The sequence below is a fragment of the Chaetodon trifascialis genome, chromosome 3 (assembly GCF_039877785.1).
Source record: "Chaetodon trifascialis isolate fChaTrf1 chromosome 3, fChaTrf1.hap1, whole genome shotgun sequence".
NCBI lineage: Eukaryota > Metazoa > Chordata > Actinopteri > Chaetodontiformes > Chaetodontidae > Chaetodon > Chaetodon trifascialis.
In genome coordinates, this window is record NC_092058.1 from 20,767,544 (window position 1) to 20,787,543 (window position 20,000).

The following is a 20,000-nucleotide window of genomic DNA, read 5'->3' on the forward strand; positions in this document are numbered from 1 at the left end:
TCCTCCATATTGTCACAACTAGGACAGCAACGCTGCTGAATCCCTGACCCCGCTGATCACCAAAGTGGAGCACTTAAAGTTGAAATATGCAATAATTAAAAACCATATTGTGATAAACCCACCTCTTAGCCTATGGAGGCACTTGGAGGTTTACATTTTGAACATTTGAGTGACTAAAGTTATTGCAGACTGACACAACGCAGGTGATGCTGTTGAAACAGAAACAACTCTTTATGCAGAGTATTAAGGACTGACTGACATTTGTCTAATGCTTTCTCTTTCACTTCTTCTTTTCATGCAGGCGTCCACTCAAGTTTGTGTTTCCTAAAGCTTTAGACAAACTCTAAACAAATGAAAGAACATGTTGGCTATTTAAGTTATTTAAATGTATTCATGAAAATGAAAACAACTGAACATATATATTGCACTGTAGGTGACATTTGGTTGCTAGAGGCCATGATTTCTGGAGACAACCTAAATCCTGTCTAGAGGACAGGAGAGACTGTACCAGACTCACAGCCTCTGTTCTGTACATGTTAAATGTATTCTGCTGCCATAGTGCCATCTATAGGTGAAATGGCATTATCATAATTTCATGACAGCGTGATGGACAGGAGTTTCAGATGGTGGCATGATCAGGTGCTGGTCGAGCAGACTGAAGGTTTGGAGGAAGAGAGGAAGTAAAAGAATACCAAGCTCCAAGCCAAAGGTCCTCACCTCAGCAGCTTCCTCAGGCCAGGGCCGAAGGTAGACGAGGGGGCTGAGGATGCAGGGGTCCTCATGCCAAGTCAAACTTTCAGAGGAATGTGCAGACACAAAACTTCAGCTGTGGCCCTCCTGGAGATGACAATACCCTGAGAGGAAAGGACTGAGGAGGTACAAGAGAGCAAAAAGCTTGGGAAATATCAGTCCCTCATCCTTGAAAGCCAGCAGAGGGGATGGAGAGCCTGGAACCTCCTAGTGGAAGTTGGTTACAGGGGCTTCCCAGTGTAGTCACTGTGGTGATCATTGGCAGTCCTCGGGGTCAGAGGTTCAGCCCACAAGACTGGTCAAAATTAGTCAGGGGCATCATCAGGAGGGTGGAGACAGCACCCATGTGGCTCTGGCTTTAAAGGAGTGTGCAATGACACAACCAGGCTGGCAGAGGACAGGGACAGAGAGCTAAGGGGTGAGTAGACTCGAGGGGGTGGGCCATGAATGCTGATCCTACTGGCCAGTGAGGGCGGGCGTCCACTTGAAAACCTCTGCAATTTAGAGCTTTAAAATGGCTGTAAATTGAAATAGAAAGGGCCAGAAATGGGATTTTGCTTTCCTCCTTGAACACTCACTCAGCACAAATAGATATTACTATATATATTTCTCAGTGGTGGATATAGACTAAATGCCACTTATGAACTGCATTAAATCTCAATACAAACGTCTGTGAGAGAGTGTTAATTGCAACCTCAGCACACTGTAAAATGCTCCTCCTGATCAATGATTGGTGTAATATTTCTATAATAATCCCACAGGGATGTCCAGTGTGTGGTGCTCAGCAGTGAGATATAGTGACTTTATCGTGGTTTTACATGAGCTTTAATGCAATTTTAACAAGACTTCTGTTGAGGCTATCATTTTTATCTTTTTTATTGCTGCATGATGACTTATATGATTGCTCTTGAGGAATTACTTGAGATTTATTCAGCCTGTAGAATTTCTGTTTCATAGGGGCATGTTGTGGATACCATGAGGACTGCAGCCATTGTTGAACATTTTGGATTCCCATTTAATTTATTTCATCTTTCATTTCCCTAAATGACCACTGGGGGGTGCTCCTGTGCAAACCTATATGAACCTGACACTTCAGCAGCAAATAACACAGACACTTGTTAGAAAAATGCTTATGTCAGTCCATAAAGATGTTCTAAATAAGATTTCCTCCCAGTTAGCTTTAATTTGGATTTTCCTCCACATTTGGCAGGTAGGTCATTAACTTCTTATTGTTATTTGCCAAACTACTTAGGTGTGGAGTCAATATTATGTTGAATCCTGTCTTGTTTTTAGATCAAAATGGCAACAGACATTTTAAAGGATCAATACAACACCTTCAAACACCCTGAAAGCTGAAAGACAGCACTTTAAACTCATAGCCAGTGTTTAAATCTACTGTACTACAGGCAACAACATAGAAAACATGTCGCAGTCTGTAGTTACAGAGGACACTGTATGTATTGTCTTCTCTCCTGCGTGGCTCCAGTTAGCAGTGGCAGAGAGCAGAAGAGAAGTTAACTGTCCCAGAAGGCATCCTCAAACTACAAGGCAGACGCAAGCACCACAGGAAACATATCCACGTCTTTGAAGACAAACTCGACCAGGCTCTACAGTTGTAATGCCAATAAAACTATATAATCTTGATCCAAACTGCTGGAGGCAAGGGAGTGCATGAAGATGGAGACAGTTCAGCAAGTCACCAAGAGACAGATGGAGACTGCCATTAACCAGGACACCAAACTGCACCCTTTCATGCAGAGGAAGCTGCAGGAGAGGAAACCTTTGGGAAATGATGAAGACTCCAAGAAGAGAAGTACACCATTCCATAAGGAATCATAAGGAATCATGCATAATCACTGCTCATTAGAGAATAGCATCTTCATCAAGGCTTGAACAGACTTTATCCTCATCTTTACCCCAAACAGACATAATTTGACGTGTTAATACTCTGAACTTTATTTCACTGTTACAGAGAAACAGCAGCAGCATCACATGATACATGGCACTGTACAGACCGCTGCTCAGTTTGAAGCACACTGTGATAACTGGCTTATATTCTGATGCAGTGTTTGCTAATATCTGTAACTGACTAGGATTATATATAATCCTTATAATTATTGTCTATCGCTAGGTAGCTCCCAAGAAATGAACTTGGATCCGAGCTGTTTCCTAGCAACATGTTTTCAGGTACAAACCTTGTATCTCCATCACCTCAGCTCTTATGGGACTAAAAAACAGGTTTGTTTCCCTGATGAAAATGATCGTTTGACACCATCCAGCCCACTTCAATGAGCCAAGGAGAGCAGAGAGTTTTCTCAAACCACAGATTCATCCCAAAACCTGAAAGATGACCAAATATGAAGATAACTGAGCCAACAGCAGCATTTGCAGATGGACATCTTCAGTTTGTATATCGCTGCATCTGAGTCACATATCCAAACACAAGATGTCTCCTTTCATTCTTATGGAGTTCATGTTAACATACAGATCATCAGAGCATGTTTTAGTCTGACCATGTTTTTCAGATATCATGTAACTGTAGACTGTAGACAGTAAGCAGGACTGTGGACCAGCTGAAGACTGCCATCGGTGGCCTTTTAGACGAGTTAATGCACAAAGTTGCCCTTGTTATTTCTGACAACATCACACACTTCACTCGAAGGTGGAACAGGAAACTCTTAACCTCCTAAACCTGCCGCCTCTTCAGAAGCCGCTGCTGGCCAACTCTGACTATGAAACACCTAATCTTTAACCCTGCAGTGAAACTTTATGATAAGACTTTAAAAAACAAACTGTGTTTCCCATCTTGACCAACACTAATAACACTGTATACTGTCACATCCTTCCTTTCCACTGCAGTAAAACAGCTTCTTACACACTTCTGGTGGCAATAAACAACACATGACAGCATCATACCACCCTTCTGTACTGCGCAGTCATTTCTTCATTCAGAATTACATGGAGAGTTTTATCGCATACTAAGACAGGCTGGATTGCATCTAACATGTGAGAGCAGCAATATTAAAACTATATCGATTGCTTGACGTTTTGCTCTGGCCACATGGGGGAAGAGGATCTCCATGACAAGCTGAAAACACAACATCCTCCTTTGACCACCACCACAGCTTGTAAAGGCTTCTTGTAGCCAGATAAAAGTCTCTCTGAAGATTTGATTTGCCTTCCTAACGATCCAACGAGAAAGTTTTCTTGCCATTGCAGATCTCAGCTTTGACCTCCACTGATCCTGTTAACTGACATTTCTTAATTACATTACGAACTGAGGAAACAGCTACATGAAAACACTTTGCTATCTTCTCATAGCCTTCTCCTGCTCTGTGGGCATCAATTATTTTAATTTTCAGAGTGCTAGGCAGCTGCTTAGAGGGGGCATGATGTGAGCTCAAATATCGGAGTTGATCCAAGCACTTATCCCTCTCCATTCCCTACGTCTCCCCTCCAGAAGGCAATACTTTAGCCTGGGGTTGACAAGCCGGCTGCTCCCTGCCTCGGACCCTCCAGCTGGAACAACCAGGGATTTTATCACCCCGCCAAGGTCTGAGAAGCGGGGTAGGTGAGTGTGGTGAGGATCACTTAATGGTATGCTATTGTGTGCCTGTCACCCAGACTCACAGTATAGCATTACCCTGCTCACATCATCACAGCACTAAAACAACAACAGGGCTTTGTCTCACTAAACTCCTCTGTTTCAGTAGCCAAACAATTTAATGCACACACACACACACACACACACACACACACACACACACACACACACACACACACACACACACACACACACACACACACACACACACACACACACACACACACACACACACACACTACTCCTTTGTGATATGCACGCAAAATACACACAGGCACGCACACACACAAACAATTCTTGGGATACTGAGGACCAACTGCACATCCCCTGTGGTCGACACACACATTCACTCCCTAACATGGAATGAAGAGACTAGACTGGTGTTTTCCAGCAGTGACTTGATTCTCCTTCAAACAGAGGAGCACCACCCAACATCTCACCATCTTGATAAATTGATAAACTGTAAATAAAAATCAGAATGAGAGGCTGGCCTCTGTTTTTGAAAACTTTTATTAGACGAACATGCACGGACCTAACAAATTGATATTTTCTAAGAAAAATATAGGCAGCTGGTTTTGAGTGTATAAAATGAAGAGGAAAATGATTTAATTCGTCTCTGCTGAAAGTGGACAAAGCTGAATCTGAGACAGTTGGCTATGCTGTCCATTTTTGAGGCCTGGAAGAGAAAATTTTGTCCTGACCCTCTTGTGCTCTTGAGTGAGTACTGTACAGAGAAAAAGCAGCCAGCATAGACATGGATAAATACAACACAGTCCACATCTCCTTCAAGGGCAGTGGGCCGGTTTCAAGTCATGTACAGGCAAAAGGTGGACTTTCTATTTGATGAACATGCTGGCAAAAAAGGTTTACTCCTGGTCCTTTTCCTCTCCGTGGGTGATGATGTGAACCAGGTTCTTGTAGTCCAGGTTCCCTGCCACATCTGGGGGGAAGGCAGCGAACATCTGCTCCATCTAACCGACAAAGAGCCGATATTACCGTCACTTTCATCAGAGCTTTACTCCTTCACAAAGACAACACATAGCTCAGTGTGCGTGAAAGGCTGTGCTGATAAATCACTGAGGTGTTTTTCTTTCCGACATGGATTTTGATGGTCGTCATGATGACGTTCGTCCCTCACCCACACACACGAAGCAATCAGACATAATAACGATAATTAGTGTAAAAGCACGACAATGTACCTCTTCAGGGGAGAATCGGTCTGCTTGTGTTGTTAGCATCTGTGTCACACTGATCAGGAGACAGAGAGAAAACACTGGATGAGATGACGAGGCCTGTGCTCACACCAGGAGGAAGTGATGGCTTTGCTTATTGTGGAGTTTTACAGGGATGAATGAGTCAGACCCAGACGCAGTCGTAAACTGAGTGAAAGCTTACACAACACCATTTGCATTGAATGATCATGTTGCAGCGGAGTGTGTTATGCCACTTACTAGTCCTTCCTCAGCACACCTTTCCCCTCAGGGTCAAAGACTTTAAAAGCGTTAAGGATGGTCTCCTCTGGATCAGCACCTACATACATTAAAGCTGTCAGTACAGTTCTCCAAACATACTTCAATAGCACTCTATGTGCATGACTTGGATTAAGTGTTCTCTGTAGCTCTTGTGTCTTTACCTTTCAGCTTCTCACCGAACATGGTGAGGAAGACGGTGAAATTGACTGGGCCAGGAGCTTCTTTGAGCATGTCATCGATCTCTTCCTGCTTCACGTTGAGTCGGCCTGCAGCACCAAGCAGTCCACATAAATGTAGATGAAGCGGATTCAGTCAACTCACATCTTGCAAGACTGAAAACAGGTGATGTCAACATACCGAGAGCAGCAAAAGTGTCCCTCAGATCGTTCTTGTCGATGAAGCCATCCCTGTTCTGGTCCATGATAGTGAAGGCCTGAGGTCAGAGTGCAGGACAGTACATGTAAATAAGTCTCTCTGCTTTGAGAGGCGACATCTGCAAACAGATTGCAGCCGCGTGCTTTCAGCCCACATCCCGGAGAGTAAAAACCCAGTCACTGTTGCATGTGTTACACTCCCTTTCTTCCCTTGAATATTTTTGGTGACATCTTTATAGGTGAACACCGCTCAGTATTTATAACCTGCGAGCCCTCCAGGGTTTAGCCCGGCATCCAGGGCATGCCCAGCAGTTTATCTGCAGCCTAATCACTGATGACACAGTCTGGATGTCTGGGCACCATTGACGCTCATACCAGCATACCGCAAGCCTCACTGCTGCCAAGCCAGGGGCAAGAAAATAGACAGGTGGACATACTGCAAGGATGAACAATGGAAACGGAAGGACAAGGAGAGACGAGGACGTAGAGGGAAGAAGAGACGGAGACCTCTGTATGTGTCGCTGGGTGTTTTTAAGACAGAAAAGACTTGGACCATAATACCTTACATGCATATTCATGCACAATTTCCACATTTCTCACGTCGTTCTCAGCCAAATTTAAATGAGTGAAATAAAGATTAGTCGAGCAGCTTTCACCTCTTTAAATTCCTGGATCTGAGCCTGCTCAAACATGGAGAACACATTGGAGTTGGCTCCCTCTGCTGTCCTCTTCTTGGCTTTCTTGGGGGCCTTTTAGCACAAAGACAGGAGCAGAGATGAGGCAGACTCAGTACGACAGTTAAGGTGAAGCTACATGTCAGGCAATATAAATAAAAGGGATTGAATGGCTTAATAACTGAATATAAATGAGTGAAAAAAATGGGGAAATGCTTTTGAGCAACAACACAATAGCATCGATTTTATTACATTTTAGGCTTACAAGATCAAAATGTGCAAAAATGAGCTGACTGTATAAGCCAGAAACAATTTGATGTTTGTCATTTCAGTATCCAAGTCAAACACTGCCATTATTTTTCCTTAAAAAATAAAATATCCATGCAGTGTAGAATGCATTAAATGTTGCCTGTACATTGTAACACATTCAATGTCTGTTGAAAAGTTGATAAAAATGACACCATCTATAGATGTTTTCATTCTTACTTGGTATTCATCTTTTTAAGCTGATCAATCATCGAGAAATATTAAATGTTTGTAGTTTTGAATTATATATGAGTATTGAATTCCAGCACTCATCTGTCCAGAGTGAAGTTAGCATCCTTCAAGCACAAAAAAAAGTGGCCTGTTTCTGTCCTTGCACCATCAAACATGACACACACACGAACACACACACAGACTTACCATGGCTGAGCAGCTGGGAGGTCAGTCCAACAACGATGCCAGTGAACAATGGGGAGATTGCAGGCAGCCTTTTGTAGCCCCATCCCTCAGTTCCACTGGACGATATTTATAAACTATGTCCTCTTTAGGAAGTGACAGGTAAATGATGCTTCATACAGCACATACAGTATTGCATGCTCGCAAGAAATGTGCACACACACACACACACACACACACGCACACACGCACACACGCACACGCACGCACACACACACACACACACACACACACACACACACACACACACACGCACACACACACACACACACACCCCTCTGCAGTAGCCACTCGCTCCATGTTCTCATGACTGACAGTGGACAAAGAGATTGGAATAACTGGTTTAGAATATCAAGAGCAGACTGAAGGTGAAAGCACTTAATCACTTTATACTGCCCTCTGTCCACAGACCACCGTCTGACCGTCTAAACTATGGACAAGCAGAGTAGCAGCTCAGTGAAAGTGATGTTAGAAATGAAAGACAAAAGACAGAATATGAAATCTGCTGAGCTGGTTTTAAAGTCTGCAGTCTCTCTTTTATTTTGTCTAAATGACTTGAGTGTTACTGTGACCACAGATGGGATAAAGTCACACATTTGTTCTTAAATCAGGCAGTTTTCTTTGAGCTGACCAAATGTTTGACCTTTGAATGACTCCTGATAGCAGCCTTTTAAAACATTTTTGAACGCAATTTCAAGAAATCTGAATTAAAAAAAAAAAAAGATTAACTGTGACCATCCAGTTGAAAATGAGCAGGGCTTTAACTGGGTGATCCAGTCCCATCTTAAAACAATATTTAAGGCTGTCTGAACAATGCTCAGACCAACGAATGCGTCAGATGTAATGCGGACAAAGTGATTCAACTGGAGTTGATGTAGGTGAAATACATATGTATCATGTAGATCTCTCATATAGAATCAAAATGCTAAAAAGTCCTTGGATTAACAAATAAATGGTGCAGAAAAATAATAAATTATTGTAATATGTACTGTGCTTTGTATGTGGTTCACAGGCAAAAACATTTTACCCGTCCAACAGATGACAAGAAACAGGTCTGTCTGAAGAACTGGATTTCAAAGTTTCAAAGATCTTTAACCCACAATAGTTTTGAAAACCACAGAGCTCAAAGTCTGTATCCAAATATTGGATTTTTCAGAGTGAATTTACCTGCTTTCATCAGCAAAATCTTAATCAACGTTTGATTTAATGTTATGTGCATATCAATCACTTCTTGTCTTGGATGCAAGACATGATGAGAGAGCGTGAACATCAGCAGCTCATTTAGTGCAATTTATTGACCTGTCAGGACTGTGTTACCGCCAGCCTTTGTCACATTTCTCTCATGCTTCTTCACATGACTGGCACCGGCTTACCTTTCCCTGACATTGTCACAGCACGGTATGGCACAGCACAAATAGTCCACACTATTTGTGAGGCCTCATTTATTCATCCAAAGGTAAATGCACTGGCTGAGATTTGTGCCAATGAAATGCTCAACTGGAAACTTTCACACCTCCACTGGAAACCGTGGCTCAAGCTGTTCATTCTGCCTGCAAAACATTGATTCTTTAATTTAATAAAAGGGGCCAAAGACGTAGCCGCATCAAAGGACGTCTCCGATCTACTTCTGCACTACGCTGGTGTCAGTTTAAAGAGCTTGTGAAGCTACTAAGCTCAGTGTTGTCAACAGCAGCAGGCGTGACATTCTCAAGTGCAGCACTGCTGACACTGAACACATCCTTACAATGTGCTATGTCTCTGCACCATTAACAAGTCATCCAGTATCACTTGTGGCTCCTGGGTCAAGACAAGCGAGTCGGTGAAAATGAGCTGAATGGGCCGGGGTCAGGAGGTGAAGCCGCAAGCAGCTGATCTATATAAAGAGAGGCGCTGAAAGCCTCCCTCGCTGCACTGTCGCATAAAATGTTGTTGATAAACTAACAGCAGAAGTCAGTGGTGTTGTCTCACACATGCACACGGAGGTCAGAATTAGAAGAGTTATTGTTAACCGATGGAGCAGATGCTGTTGTTGAAATCGTCTCTCCCTCAGCTCTTCTCAGTTTCTGACCCGAGCAGCGGCGGCGGCTACCGTGACAGGAATGGCAGGCCCTTGCCGCATTGGCTGAGCGCTGGGATCAGACACCTATAAATAGACTAACCTCCTATAACACAATGGATGTGGACAAATGGTCAATTCACAAGCAGCCCCAAGTGAGAGCAAGAGGGGGAAATGGCTTTCTCTTCTGTCTGTAATCTGTAATATCTAAAGACATGATGTTTATTCAGAGGCACACAAGCACAACATAAGGAGATAAAGTGGAAGTGAAAGACAATGGTTATAATATTTAATATTCTGTGACAAAATCTCTACAGGGAATGCTAATAAAACATCTGTTAGCAGACATCAATATCATATCCAGCGTTACAGCATCATGTGAAAAGAAACAAATGAAAAAGAATAGAAAAATAAAACAGGATGGGAAACCTTTGTTGTGGAGATTCCTTTAGAGGCCTGTGGAAAACTTGTGCAATCTGTAGCATAGGGTGCTTTTTGTTCAGTGACCAATGGATCAGCTCTATCTGCTTGGCTTAAATACATTCAGGAAGATTTTTACATCTAAGGACCCACAGAGGATTCAGAAAGTTGAAGAAACGTCTTCCTATTGAGCGCCATACTGTGAACAGTTAAAGTGTGGCACGTCATCTGTGAATATTCTAAAAACATGACTTGAATTTTTTTTTATTTCCATAAATCAAATTATGATATTTTGTATGGAAATAAAAATCAGCTTAGTCAAGTGCAAGCACTTGGACAATGAGCCAAATATTTGGATGGATTTTGTCTTTTAAGGTCAGACTGGCTGTTTAACTTGCCAAGAGCGCCTTAATGAACGAAAGAGATTTCTACTGTGCAAATAGATAACAGATGAAAGAAAGGAGAGGTTATTCACGTGCTTCGTTATTAAATCGTGGAATAAAAATATAACCCAAATGAGGCAGAAGCAGAAGACAACACTCCGTTTCGTTTCAGATATACATTTCCATGCCGTTTACGAATCAGAAAAAAACAAAACAAAAACAAAGATTACTTTCATCTTCACCTTGAACAGTTTTGGGTTATATACACTATAAGGGACATGGTACAAAAAGAAATGCTCAAGTACTATGTTGTAAGCTTCAAACATGATCTTTTTTCTTTTTTTTTTTACCCTCCTGTCATATAGTTCAGCACTGAGGTTTCGCCTTTGACAGATGGAAGTGCATACACGAGTTGGATCCAGATACAATCACTCACTTGATAAAGGATGTTTGGACATATTAAAAGAATACTCATTGGACATTCAAGAGGACACTTAATCACTTTTTTCTTTAACAAAAATAGACACGGCTTATCCAGCCTTGAAATTCCTTCTCAATATATATAAAATTATGTCTTGTCTATTTACAGTCAGATAGCGTTCTGAAGGATTAGAAAGTCCTGCTGAGGATTGTGGGTAGTGCAGTTTTAGTGTCGACCTATCTGAGGGCAGACAGTCATCTGGTGTGTGGTTCTACAGGGCAGGGACGGTGCATTTATTTTGTTAAATTTGTCTGTGCTCCAGCCAAGTCCTGTCACCGTGACTGACCGCAGTCTCGACAGAAGACTGAGGTCAACGGAGAATGATTGTAAGCAGCTGAAAATGATTGTGTGTTGACACGTCGGCGCAGGAGGAGAGGAGCCGGAAATGCTTTTCGATCTGCAGTACTCTCCTGCCCTGGTCTGTGGCTACTGTGGAGGGGGCTGAGTGTGGAAAGGAGCTAAATGCATTAATACTACTGTGAGTGAAATTCTGCCATTTTCACCGGAGGCTGACTTTGTAAATATGTTGGCATTGACTTGTAAGATAAAGTTGCTACGGCTGTGCTTATCTATCATAGTCACTACTGTCTGGAACTAGCAAAACCCACCGAGTTAGGTCTAAATTTGAGAGCTCATAAGCCCGATTTTGTTTTTGAGGAAGAAATCGAATTCAATACTAAACCCTTATCAGAGTACAGAGCACATACTCACATGTATCTCAAAAAACCCTGCTCAAAAATTGTTACATATGGCATTTTGTTGACCTTTATTGTTTCGGGTCAGTCCGTAGAGAAAACGAACCTGATTCTAATGACATCTATTTATTTCTGTCGTCGTCTCTCTGCTCTGACGCTGCCGTTGTTTTCCTCTGTGGGTTTGTCAGGCGTAACTGAAGTGTGGCAGTGTTTCATCGTAAGTTGGTAACATTCTCACTGGCTCTCTGCTCCCTTCGATCTCTTTCCAAGATTTCTCTGTCCATGCTGGGCATGTGGCTCTGTTCTCTCTCTCTCTCAAACAGATGATTGGTCCCATACCTGTGGGACAAAGTTAAAAACATAAAGCAGGTTAATGGACGAGGACTTAGGTTGTTATAATAAAGATAACATAATTGAAATATGTTAAATGAAAACTGGAAACAAAATATGCAATAATAAAACAAAGAGTCTACAGCCACGATAACATGTCTTTGACATGCTAGCCTGCTTAGCCTACTGCTAACATTTTCTCATAAACCCTGATGCAAAGTACAGCTGAGGCTGATGAGAATGTCAGTAGTTTTGTAGACAAAGAGAAATTTTGACCAGATTGAGGTGCTGGATTAAAAAGTCTGGGTTATTAAAATGTATCCTTGAGGGGCCTTGAATATCCGTAGCAAATTTCACAGAAATCCACCCAACAGCTGTCAATTGACGTCTTCATAAAAATCAACCGAGATGTGTTTGTATATTTCAGTCTGGACTGAAAAGGACGACCGAATGTCTGAGTTTTGTTGCCATTGTTGTCATTGAGAGGTAACAGTAGGGCATACAGAGAGTGCAGAACAGTAAAAATCAACAAAAATGACTGACAAACCTTGTTAACAGGGTTTATGGGCGTGCGACCAGAGCCAGTATGAAGCCTCTGGCGCTCTTCAAATCGCCCAGGGGACCTCTCCCTACGAACGTCCATCATCCGGCCAGGAGAGCGGTCCATTCGGGGGTCTGCCATGGCCCTGCCCGGGGAGCGCTCTAACCGGGGGTCAGCCATTGCTCTGCCTGGGGACCCCACTATCCGACTCTCCAGCATCCTGCCAGGAGACTTCTCTCTCTCCAGCGGACGACTGGGGGACTTGTCCCGCCGAAACTCTGTGCGAGCTTCTCGGTAGCGGTGAGGTGTTCCAGGATCTCCGTGAACTAGGGGATTGGCTGCCAGCCTTTTAGAGATGTGCTCATTGTAGGAAGGAGGGCCGCGCTTGTTAGGGCTGATAGGGAAAAACGGTGGCGTACAGACAGAGGAGAGCATTGGTCAAAGGAAAAGGGATTTTGTGATGGGGTCATGGGCTTTGCTGGGCACCGTCAGGTCAGTCAGCAGGAGTGGAGAGGATGATGGACTCAAAATCAAGCTCATGTGATGAGCTGCAGCATACTGTTATTCATAATTAGAAGACACTGAGCCCACCTACTCATTTTGCTTTTCTAAACGAGAATAGAGTGACTAAAGAGCAAAGCTTTGACTGGCTTACAAAGCCACGTTTCAAAATCAGTGCAGTGAGTAATAACGGCTCAGCTGTTAGTGAGCTTCAAACTGTAATAGACCAGTCTCAGGACATAAAAGCAGGGAGTCAGACTTTATTCAACACTTTCCTTTCCACAGTACATTTGACAGGAGGCATTTTAAAAAGTCATTTGAATTTAAAAAGACATATCTCAGGATTTGTTACAGATAAAAAATGAACTCTTCCTCCTGTAAAGAGCAGAATGAGTGTGTTATGCTCCTGTTTTATAACCAGATCAAACACAAAGGCCACAATTTAACCATCACCACCTGATGCCAACCTGTGCCCAGCAGTGCCAGCTCGTCCCATTGACCCTTCAACAACACCAGTGTAGATCAGACGTCACCAAAAAATAAACAAATGAATAAATAAAATGTTCAAGTAAACTGCAAAATAAATAAAATGCACATCTATGTACCAACATGCAAATAACGCAGGTGTCAATCAAACCTTGATGGGATGTCCGAAATTTTTGATTTGCCAATTAAATACAGAATTAATTCAGAGTTATGGATTAGGGGAACAGCTAATTTGTGCATTCGGTTAATCTATTCATTCATTTATGTATTTGAGGGAAGAGACATGAGTGTTACCTGAAGCAGGTTTAACAAATAATGTTCTTCCTCACCTGCGTCCGGAGCCGTTCCGCTGCAGCTCTCCTGGACCCTCTGGGTTCTGGACCAGGTTGCCCTTGCAGCAAATGACCCGCAGTTTGTTCTGGTAGGAAGAGGCCAGGTAGATGGCCCCAGAGGAGATGGCTGGGCCAAGGTAGCGTGGGTTTGGGATGTCCAGGTGTGCATATGAGTGGGGCCTTGAAAGAGATGAGAACATCAGACAGTTTATGCTTTGAAACAACAGTGACTGAAATGGATGATTCTCACCGAGGTGGTTACTGAGCCCTGGCAGTAATGGGAAATTAACAGTTCAATCACTATAATATGTAATGACACTAAGCAAAGATCCATAAAATGATGATGATGGTAAAACGAATTAGTCTCAACTCTGAAAAACTGATGCACTGGTACTGACAAAGGCAGAAGGCAATCTTACCCCAAAGCAGCATGTCCCAGAATTTCAATAACGTCCAGAGAGTTGAAGTAGGTCACAAACAGATAGGGTTCTCTGTAGGCTGAAATAACAAAAACCCACTTTATTTTAGTAATATCATAAATTGACCATTAAAGAAAGAACGACAATTTGAAAGTGTCAGGGAAGATATTCAGATTGACACTAACCAAATGAGAGAGGCAGACGGCTCCATTTGATATCATCACTTCTACTCCTGCGGCCGTACGCGTCCACAAACACACCAAACTCTGCAAGGAGAATTCCACATATCATATGCAGACCTTAATAATAAGTGCAGATTTTCTCCAGATTGGTTCCTTCACTAGTCGCTGTGTTTACATGTTCAACTGCACACACAACATACTGTACATGTGTGTCCACACAGGCAGAAAATAAACATCTAACCATGGAAACAGAGCAGGTATTCGTCTTTCTGTGGAGCCGTGGTGACCTGGATGATGGAGATGGGGAAGCTGTGGGAGGATGCAGCGAAGACGGCTGAAGCTAGCGTCACGTCATTTTTATCCAGGAACTCTGCAGAGAGAGATCACATCAGCTCGTTCAGGTGTGAATGTCGAAAGCACACAGCGACAGAAACACAACCGTGTAGACTTGCTTCGAACACCGTCCGGTTGACAGGAAACATCATTTTAAAAAGTAATATCGGCACAGGATGCGTACAAATAATCACAGTGGTGGGTGGCCTACCTTCCAGCACATACTGCTTCATCTCAATCTCATAGAACTTGTTGGTGCCGATGATGATGCTGTAGCCAGTGAAGTGGATACAGCTGCAGGGCTCCGATGTCTCGATCTCCTGCATATACAAACAAAAGTTTGTTTCCAAATCAATAACTTCCCGAAGCAAAACAGAGTGTCTCCTTTGCTAAAACTCTCTTCATGACGATATCATTCAACAATCAATGTTTAAGGCCCGCTCACCTTTCTGATGCAAAACTTGTTCAAGCTTTCATTAAGTCTCAGAATTGTAATCTTATTGGGCATAGCAGCACAGATACAGGTCCCATTATCGATCTGCACAGAAAGAACAGCACTGCAGTCAGTCAAAGCACACTGCTTTGCTATTAGTGTGATGTTATGCTCATTAAATGACTGAATGCGAAAGACTCTCCTCTGTAAAAGTGACAACAACCTGACCCACCTTTCCAGAGGAGAAGAGGTGGCATCCTTTGACAGTCTCAAAGATGAAGGGATTGAGGTCAGGCTGAGCCGGGAGATGGGACTGTGACAAAGACTGTTTCACCTTCTTGATCTCCACCAGACACAAGGCCCTGTCCTCTCCTGGATGACACAACAAACACGCAGCGTACGATCAGAAACGCAAGCAATATCCTGTTTACTTCAGTGCATTCACACACACACAAACACACACGATTGTTACCAGCTAAAGGTCTATTAAAGACTGAACCACAATATGATCCTACTTGTCTAGAGTAAGCTATACTAGCTACATTGTAATAAAAGGACTAAATTACTGATTTCTGATTGAGTGCAATGGCCTCCATGTAATATCATGCACTGACCAGTGATCATCAGCAGCTTATCGAGCTCCTTCAGGATCTGGATCTGGAAGACGGAGGTCAGCCCGGGGATGTGGGTCAAAGAGTTCTTTATGACGTTTAGAGCATACAAACCCTCCTCAGAGCCGACCAACACGATCTGATGGAAAGGATTCATAAGATCTTAACATGTGAAACGTGCAGCAGAGTAGCAAAAGCATAAAAAGTCAACTTCGTTATGATCCTGTTGATGGTACAGGGCTTGTCCTCGTACCTGGTCAGTGAGAGGCAGAGTGCAGTTGATGTCCAGGCGGTCGTCACCCTCCAGCTTCAGCAGAGAATTACCAAGAAGTTTCTATTGAGACAAGATTCAGAAAAAGAGAGAGAGAGAGACACGGAGCAGAGGGAGGTTAGGCAGATCAACCACAAATCAGCTGCTTCAGAGCAACAAAAGGTGACCCTGCAAGGATGACAGCCAGAGGGCCGTTGAATGAGTTAATTCATCCTTCACTATTAGTAAATTAAATTCAGATGTAAGCTGGGATGTCTGCACCAGTTAACTGACATAAAAAAAAGATCCCAAATAGGTCAGACTTATTTTTTTTTTAATTTAATGTTGTCTTAACACGAACAACCCCAAATAAATAAAACCATTTCAAAATACAGTACAATGCACAATAAACTTAAAAATAATAAAAAATCATGATCTAAATTACAACATCAAATCAAAGAGTGACTAAATAAGACTGGGAACTGAGCGAGCATTTGATGCAAACTTTTAGTACTCGACAGTTCCCTACGCGCAGTGCTGCAGACACAGTTCAGTCAGCATGTTTAAGATGCGCAACTGTTTTCTGGGCGGCCATAGAAACGACACTTCACAGCAGTCATGGAAAGTAGTTTTGTTCATAAAGTGTCTTTTTAGGTTATTATCAGTGTTCAAAGCTTTATGGATGCTGTTCACCTCAGGCTATACAGTACAGATGACCATTTTTTGCCAGACAGCTAATTCTGATTAAGCGCTGCAGTGTGAAATTGACCAATTGAGTTGAAAAAGGGTGAGACTAAAAATGCATACACCATGTGGCCAAAAGTATGTAGACAACAACACCCACATTGAGAATAATGTGAAGGCCAGGGCAGGTTGCTACTAGCCCACTGTGATCTAGTTATATAGAAGTTCTATTTATTTTTACAGTATGTACTAGTTTACACTGCAACACTACAGTGCATGTGTAATTCTGTGTGACAGCGACTGTATACTGTGTATATACATGTTGATTAGAGAGCAGCCAGGACACAAAATTTTTCATTGTACTGAAATGAACTGGTGGTATTTTAATAAATATGACAACAAATTGCTTTAATCCTGTCACAGCATCACAATGCCCTTGTACACAAGGTCTATAAAGAAATGGCTTCCCCAGTTATATACTTTACTTATCTGGCTTGCAAAGAGCCCAGACATCAACCCGATTCAACAACTTTGGGACGAATTTGAGAATATCTTTCCCAGAAATACTTTTAGCCATGTGAAGCAAAAAGTTGTCCTTTAAATGCATATTCAAATAGGTAATAAAATCATCAAGGGAGGGGTAACACTGATGCTGACATACAGTTCTGAGAAATGTGACACTGTTTCCTGGGTTCATTCACCACAGAATTTAAGTAGAATGAGAAACTGCTTCCAAAACAGCAATAAACACACAGACACCAACAGCAGAAGCCTGCAGACTGAGGGTAAGCTTAGGTTGCTAAAGGAGTGTCTGTCACGCTTCAGTGAAGGGGGCTCCAGCAGTGCACGGCCTTTGCAGAAGCATGCATGATGACATAGCATGTGACACCAGGCCAGAGGTGCATAGCAGTGACTATTCACATCCATGCACTATGCAAGTTTATGAGTGTGTGATATAATTTATGTGCATGTGTGATCACTGAATGGAGCTGTTTTTCACAGGGCCTTCCGTGGAACATATTCAGTAACTCAGCCTGGGACTGCGTTGACCTGCACTGAACAGCATCAGTGTTGTGTGTGTTGATGTGTACAGCTACTGCATGCTCAGCCGGTCGGCCACCTGAAGCCCAAGCATTCATGCAGCTACTTACTGTACCTGAACCAGAGGGGAAAGGTTCTTCTGTCTTTTAGAAACACCTGCCTATAATATGATCCACACAACCAAGTTGAATGGAGATACAAACGCACAGTATAGTCACATCAACAAAGACGATGACGACACACAAATAGGAGACGTGGATGTTGAGAACATGCAGAGAGAAAGAAGAGGGAGGGAGAGAAAAAGAAGTGAAGGCACTGGCTCGATGTTTAATGGAGGCATTCAATATATTTTACCCATTTTTCACCTCAAACAATACAGCCACCCTCGGATAAAATTACTACTAGAAATGTGAATAATAAGTGAGTTTTTCTTGTAGAAAGGGGACACTGGGCTGACTTTCTTATATATCCGACAGGCAAACTCAGATTTTGAACCCAATCAGGCCTGACATAAGCAGAAAAATACAACACACACACACACACACACACACACACACACACACACACACACACACACACACACACACACACACACACACACACACACACACACACACACACACACACACATAACTTACAGCATCAGCATCCACTTTGTCTCGAGATCCACGGCTACCAGCCACCACAGACTCCAGAACAGCCACCCAGCGCTGCTTGTCAGGGAAGCTGGGAGCCATGAAGTAGAGGGACTGGCCTGGCCAGCAGGTGGTATAGGGATGTGACTCCAGCTTCAGCACATAGGGGATGTCTGCGAACACACACGGAAAGATTGATTGGTTGGCTATCTTACGAACAGCTTAATTCCACAGCTGAGCAGAACTGTCAACATTTTGTTGTATTTTGAATATTTTGTATTGATGGGAATTAAGGATCCAGTTAAAATTTTGGGGAGAGGATGATACACTTAAAATCCTACAATGGGCTGAGTGTAGCAGGATTATCTGGTATTGATCCAGTACCTGACTTGGCAGTGTTGATGAGTTCAGAGGCTCCAACGGCTCCATGAACGGTCACCTCTCCATCAGGCAGACAGAGCTCAAACTCCTCCTCAGCTTTTATACAGTCTAGAAGACATTATTTAACTTTTTTTTCATATTGGCAACTGCTGTACTGACTGACATGGTAATACAGAAGTTTAGCATTTAATGTTCTTGTACCAGTGAAAATACAGCCATTCAAAAAATCAAGTACTGACCTTCTCGTGGCTCATTATCATAGATGGATACTTTAGTTCCATCCAGCACCACATACTTCCTCTCCCAGCCCTGCTGGCCTCGCTTGCCATTTCTGTGTGAGCAAACACACAAAAGCACACGTCTGTCAAAGCTGTGCAAAAACATACAAAATTGGCCACTGTATGGTAGCAAGCAACTGAGGTCAGAGGTTACCTAGGCTGCTTCATCCATCCCTCCAAGCGAACATGCCCACTGGCCTCTTTGACCTGCAGCGCAGGAGAGTTTGCCTTTTCTCGGCACAAAGCCTCTGAAAAGTGAGTGGCATACTCAGCTGGCAGGCCGCAGGTGGCCGGAAGACAAGGTGAGCATTTGGGGTGACACAGGGTGTGACATTCTACAATACAACGAGAAAGGGGGATGAAAAAAATGCTAATTTAAGTTTATTGAATAGGTCTTTATATGCAGAGTACAGAGTGTTCAGGGTTCACATAGCAAAAATGTACAAATAGCTATCATCAATTCTATTGCTGTTATCACAACAACTGACAATGACAAGAGGAAGGCTACTGTGCTTTTCACAGCTTCAAACGTACCCTGTGCGCTTTGGGAATATAAAACAGCATATTTTTCTTTTCTAAGACTCATAACGGTAGGGATTTTAATGACAGCCAAAACAAGAGAAATCTGATTCCAATTTGAGAGACTAATCTTCATATTCAGCTACAGTGCGGGAAACAAACCTAGACAAGTGGCAGCCTGTCGTCCAAAATGCACAGTGTCCAGGCAGACGGCACACTTGGCAGCCCTCATGTTGAGGCCCACAGTGAAACGATGAGGGATGTTGTGGTGCATTCTTTCTTTCACACGACGACCAAACTCTGCAATGCAAAAAGGGAAGAAGAGGTGCAGGAATAGGCGTTACTGAATCACTACAGAAGTCAACAGGAAGTTCATGAGATTTGTTTTTTCAAGCAACATGGGGGCAATTTGAGT

The 20,000-nt window shown here is 42.9% G+C and overlaps 2 protein-coding genes across 4 annotated transcripts in view; both read right to left on the reverse strand.

The window, feature by feature from the left end:
* Positions 1–4,887: 4,887 nt before the first annotated feature.
* On the reverse strand, positions 4,888–7,591 carry myl2a (myosin, light chain 2a, regulatory, cardiac, slow). Its single transcript, XM_070958588.1, has 7 exons — positions 7,559–7,591; positions 6,857–6,949; positions 6,184–6,259; positions 5,988–6,092; positions 5,806–5,884; positions 5,554–5,602; positions 4,888–5,325 (listed from the first exon to the last, which is right to left on the reverse strand). Exons 1-7 carry the CDS (start codon positions 7,559–7,561, stop codon positions 5,221–5,223), a joined length of 510 nt encoding a protein of 169 aa, XP_070814689.1. The 5' UTR covers positions 7,562–7,591; the 3' UTR covers positions 4,888–5,220.
* Positions 7,592–9,912: 2,321 nt separating this feature from the next.
* The window catches only part of cita (citron rho-interacting serine/threonine kinase a), a 37,273-nt gene continuing 27,185 nt past the window's right edge, over positions 9,913–20,000 (reverse strand). For 2 of the 3 annotated variants that reach the window (XM_070958929.1, XM_070958928.1), the window contains 16 exons: positions 19,748–19,885; positions 19,221–19,401; positions 19,028–19,119; positions 18,792–18,896; positions 18,411–18,580; positions 16,051–16,131; positions 15,801–15,936; positions 15,419–15,558; positions 15,199–15,291; positions 14,965–15,073; positions 14,662–14,790; positions 14,424–14,504; positions 14,239–14,317; positions 13,817–13,999; positions 12,507–12,894; positions 9,913–11,968 (listed from right to left, as the gene is read on the reverse strand). In XM_070958929.1, coding sequence (XP_070815030.1) covers positions 11,945–11,968; positions 12,507–12,894; positions 13,817–13,999; positions 14,239–14,317; positions 14,424–14,504; positions 14,662–14,790; positions 14,965–15,073; positions 15,199–15,291; positions 15,419–15,558; positions 15,801–15,936; positions 16,051–16,131; positions 18,411–18,580; positions 18,792–18,896; positions 19,028–19,119; positions 19,221–19,401; positions 19,748–19,885 — 2,129 coding nt within the window. In that variant the 3' untranslated portion in view covers positions 9,913–11,944. Of the gene's footprint in view, positions 11,969–12,506; positions 12,895–13,816; positions 14,000–14,238; positions 14,318–14,423; positions 14,505–14,661; positions 14,791–14,964; positions 15,074–15,198; positions 15,292–15,418; positions 15,559–15,800; positions 15,937–16,050; positions 16,132–17,887; positions 17,933–18,410; positions 18,581–18,791; positions 18,897–19,027; positions 19,120–19,220; positions 19,402–19,747; positions 19,886–20,000 lie in introns of all 3 variants that reach the window. The other variant, XM_070958927.1, reaches the window with a different exon arrangement.

What these genes read in the sequence shown, in the direction of transcription:
- myl2a (XM_070958588.1), bottom strand. An exon ending in GGACACTTTTGCTGCTCTCG is followed by an intron (nt 6,093 to 6,183) that starts GTATGTTGACAT and finishes TTGGTGCTGCAG; the next exon opens with GCCGACTCAACGTGAAGCAG. An exon ending in ACCGATTCTCCCCTGAAGAG is followed by an intron (nt 5,326 to 5,553) that starts GTACATTGTCGT and finishes TTTGTCGGTTAG; the next exon opens with ATGGAGCAGATGTTCGCTGC.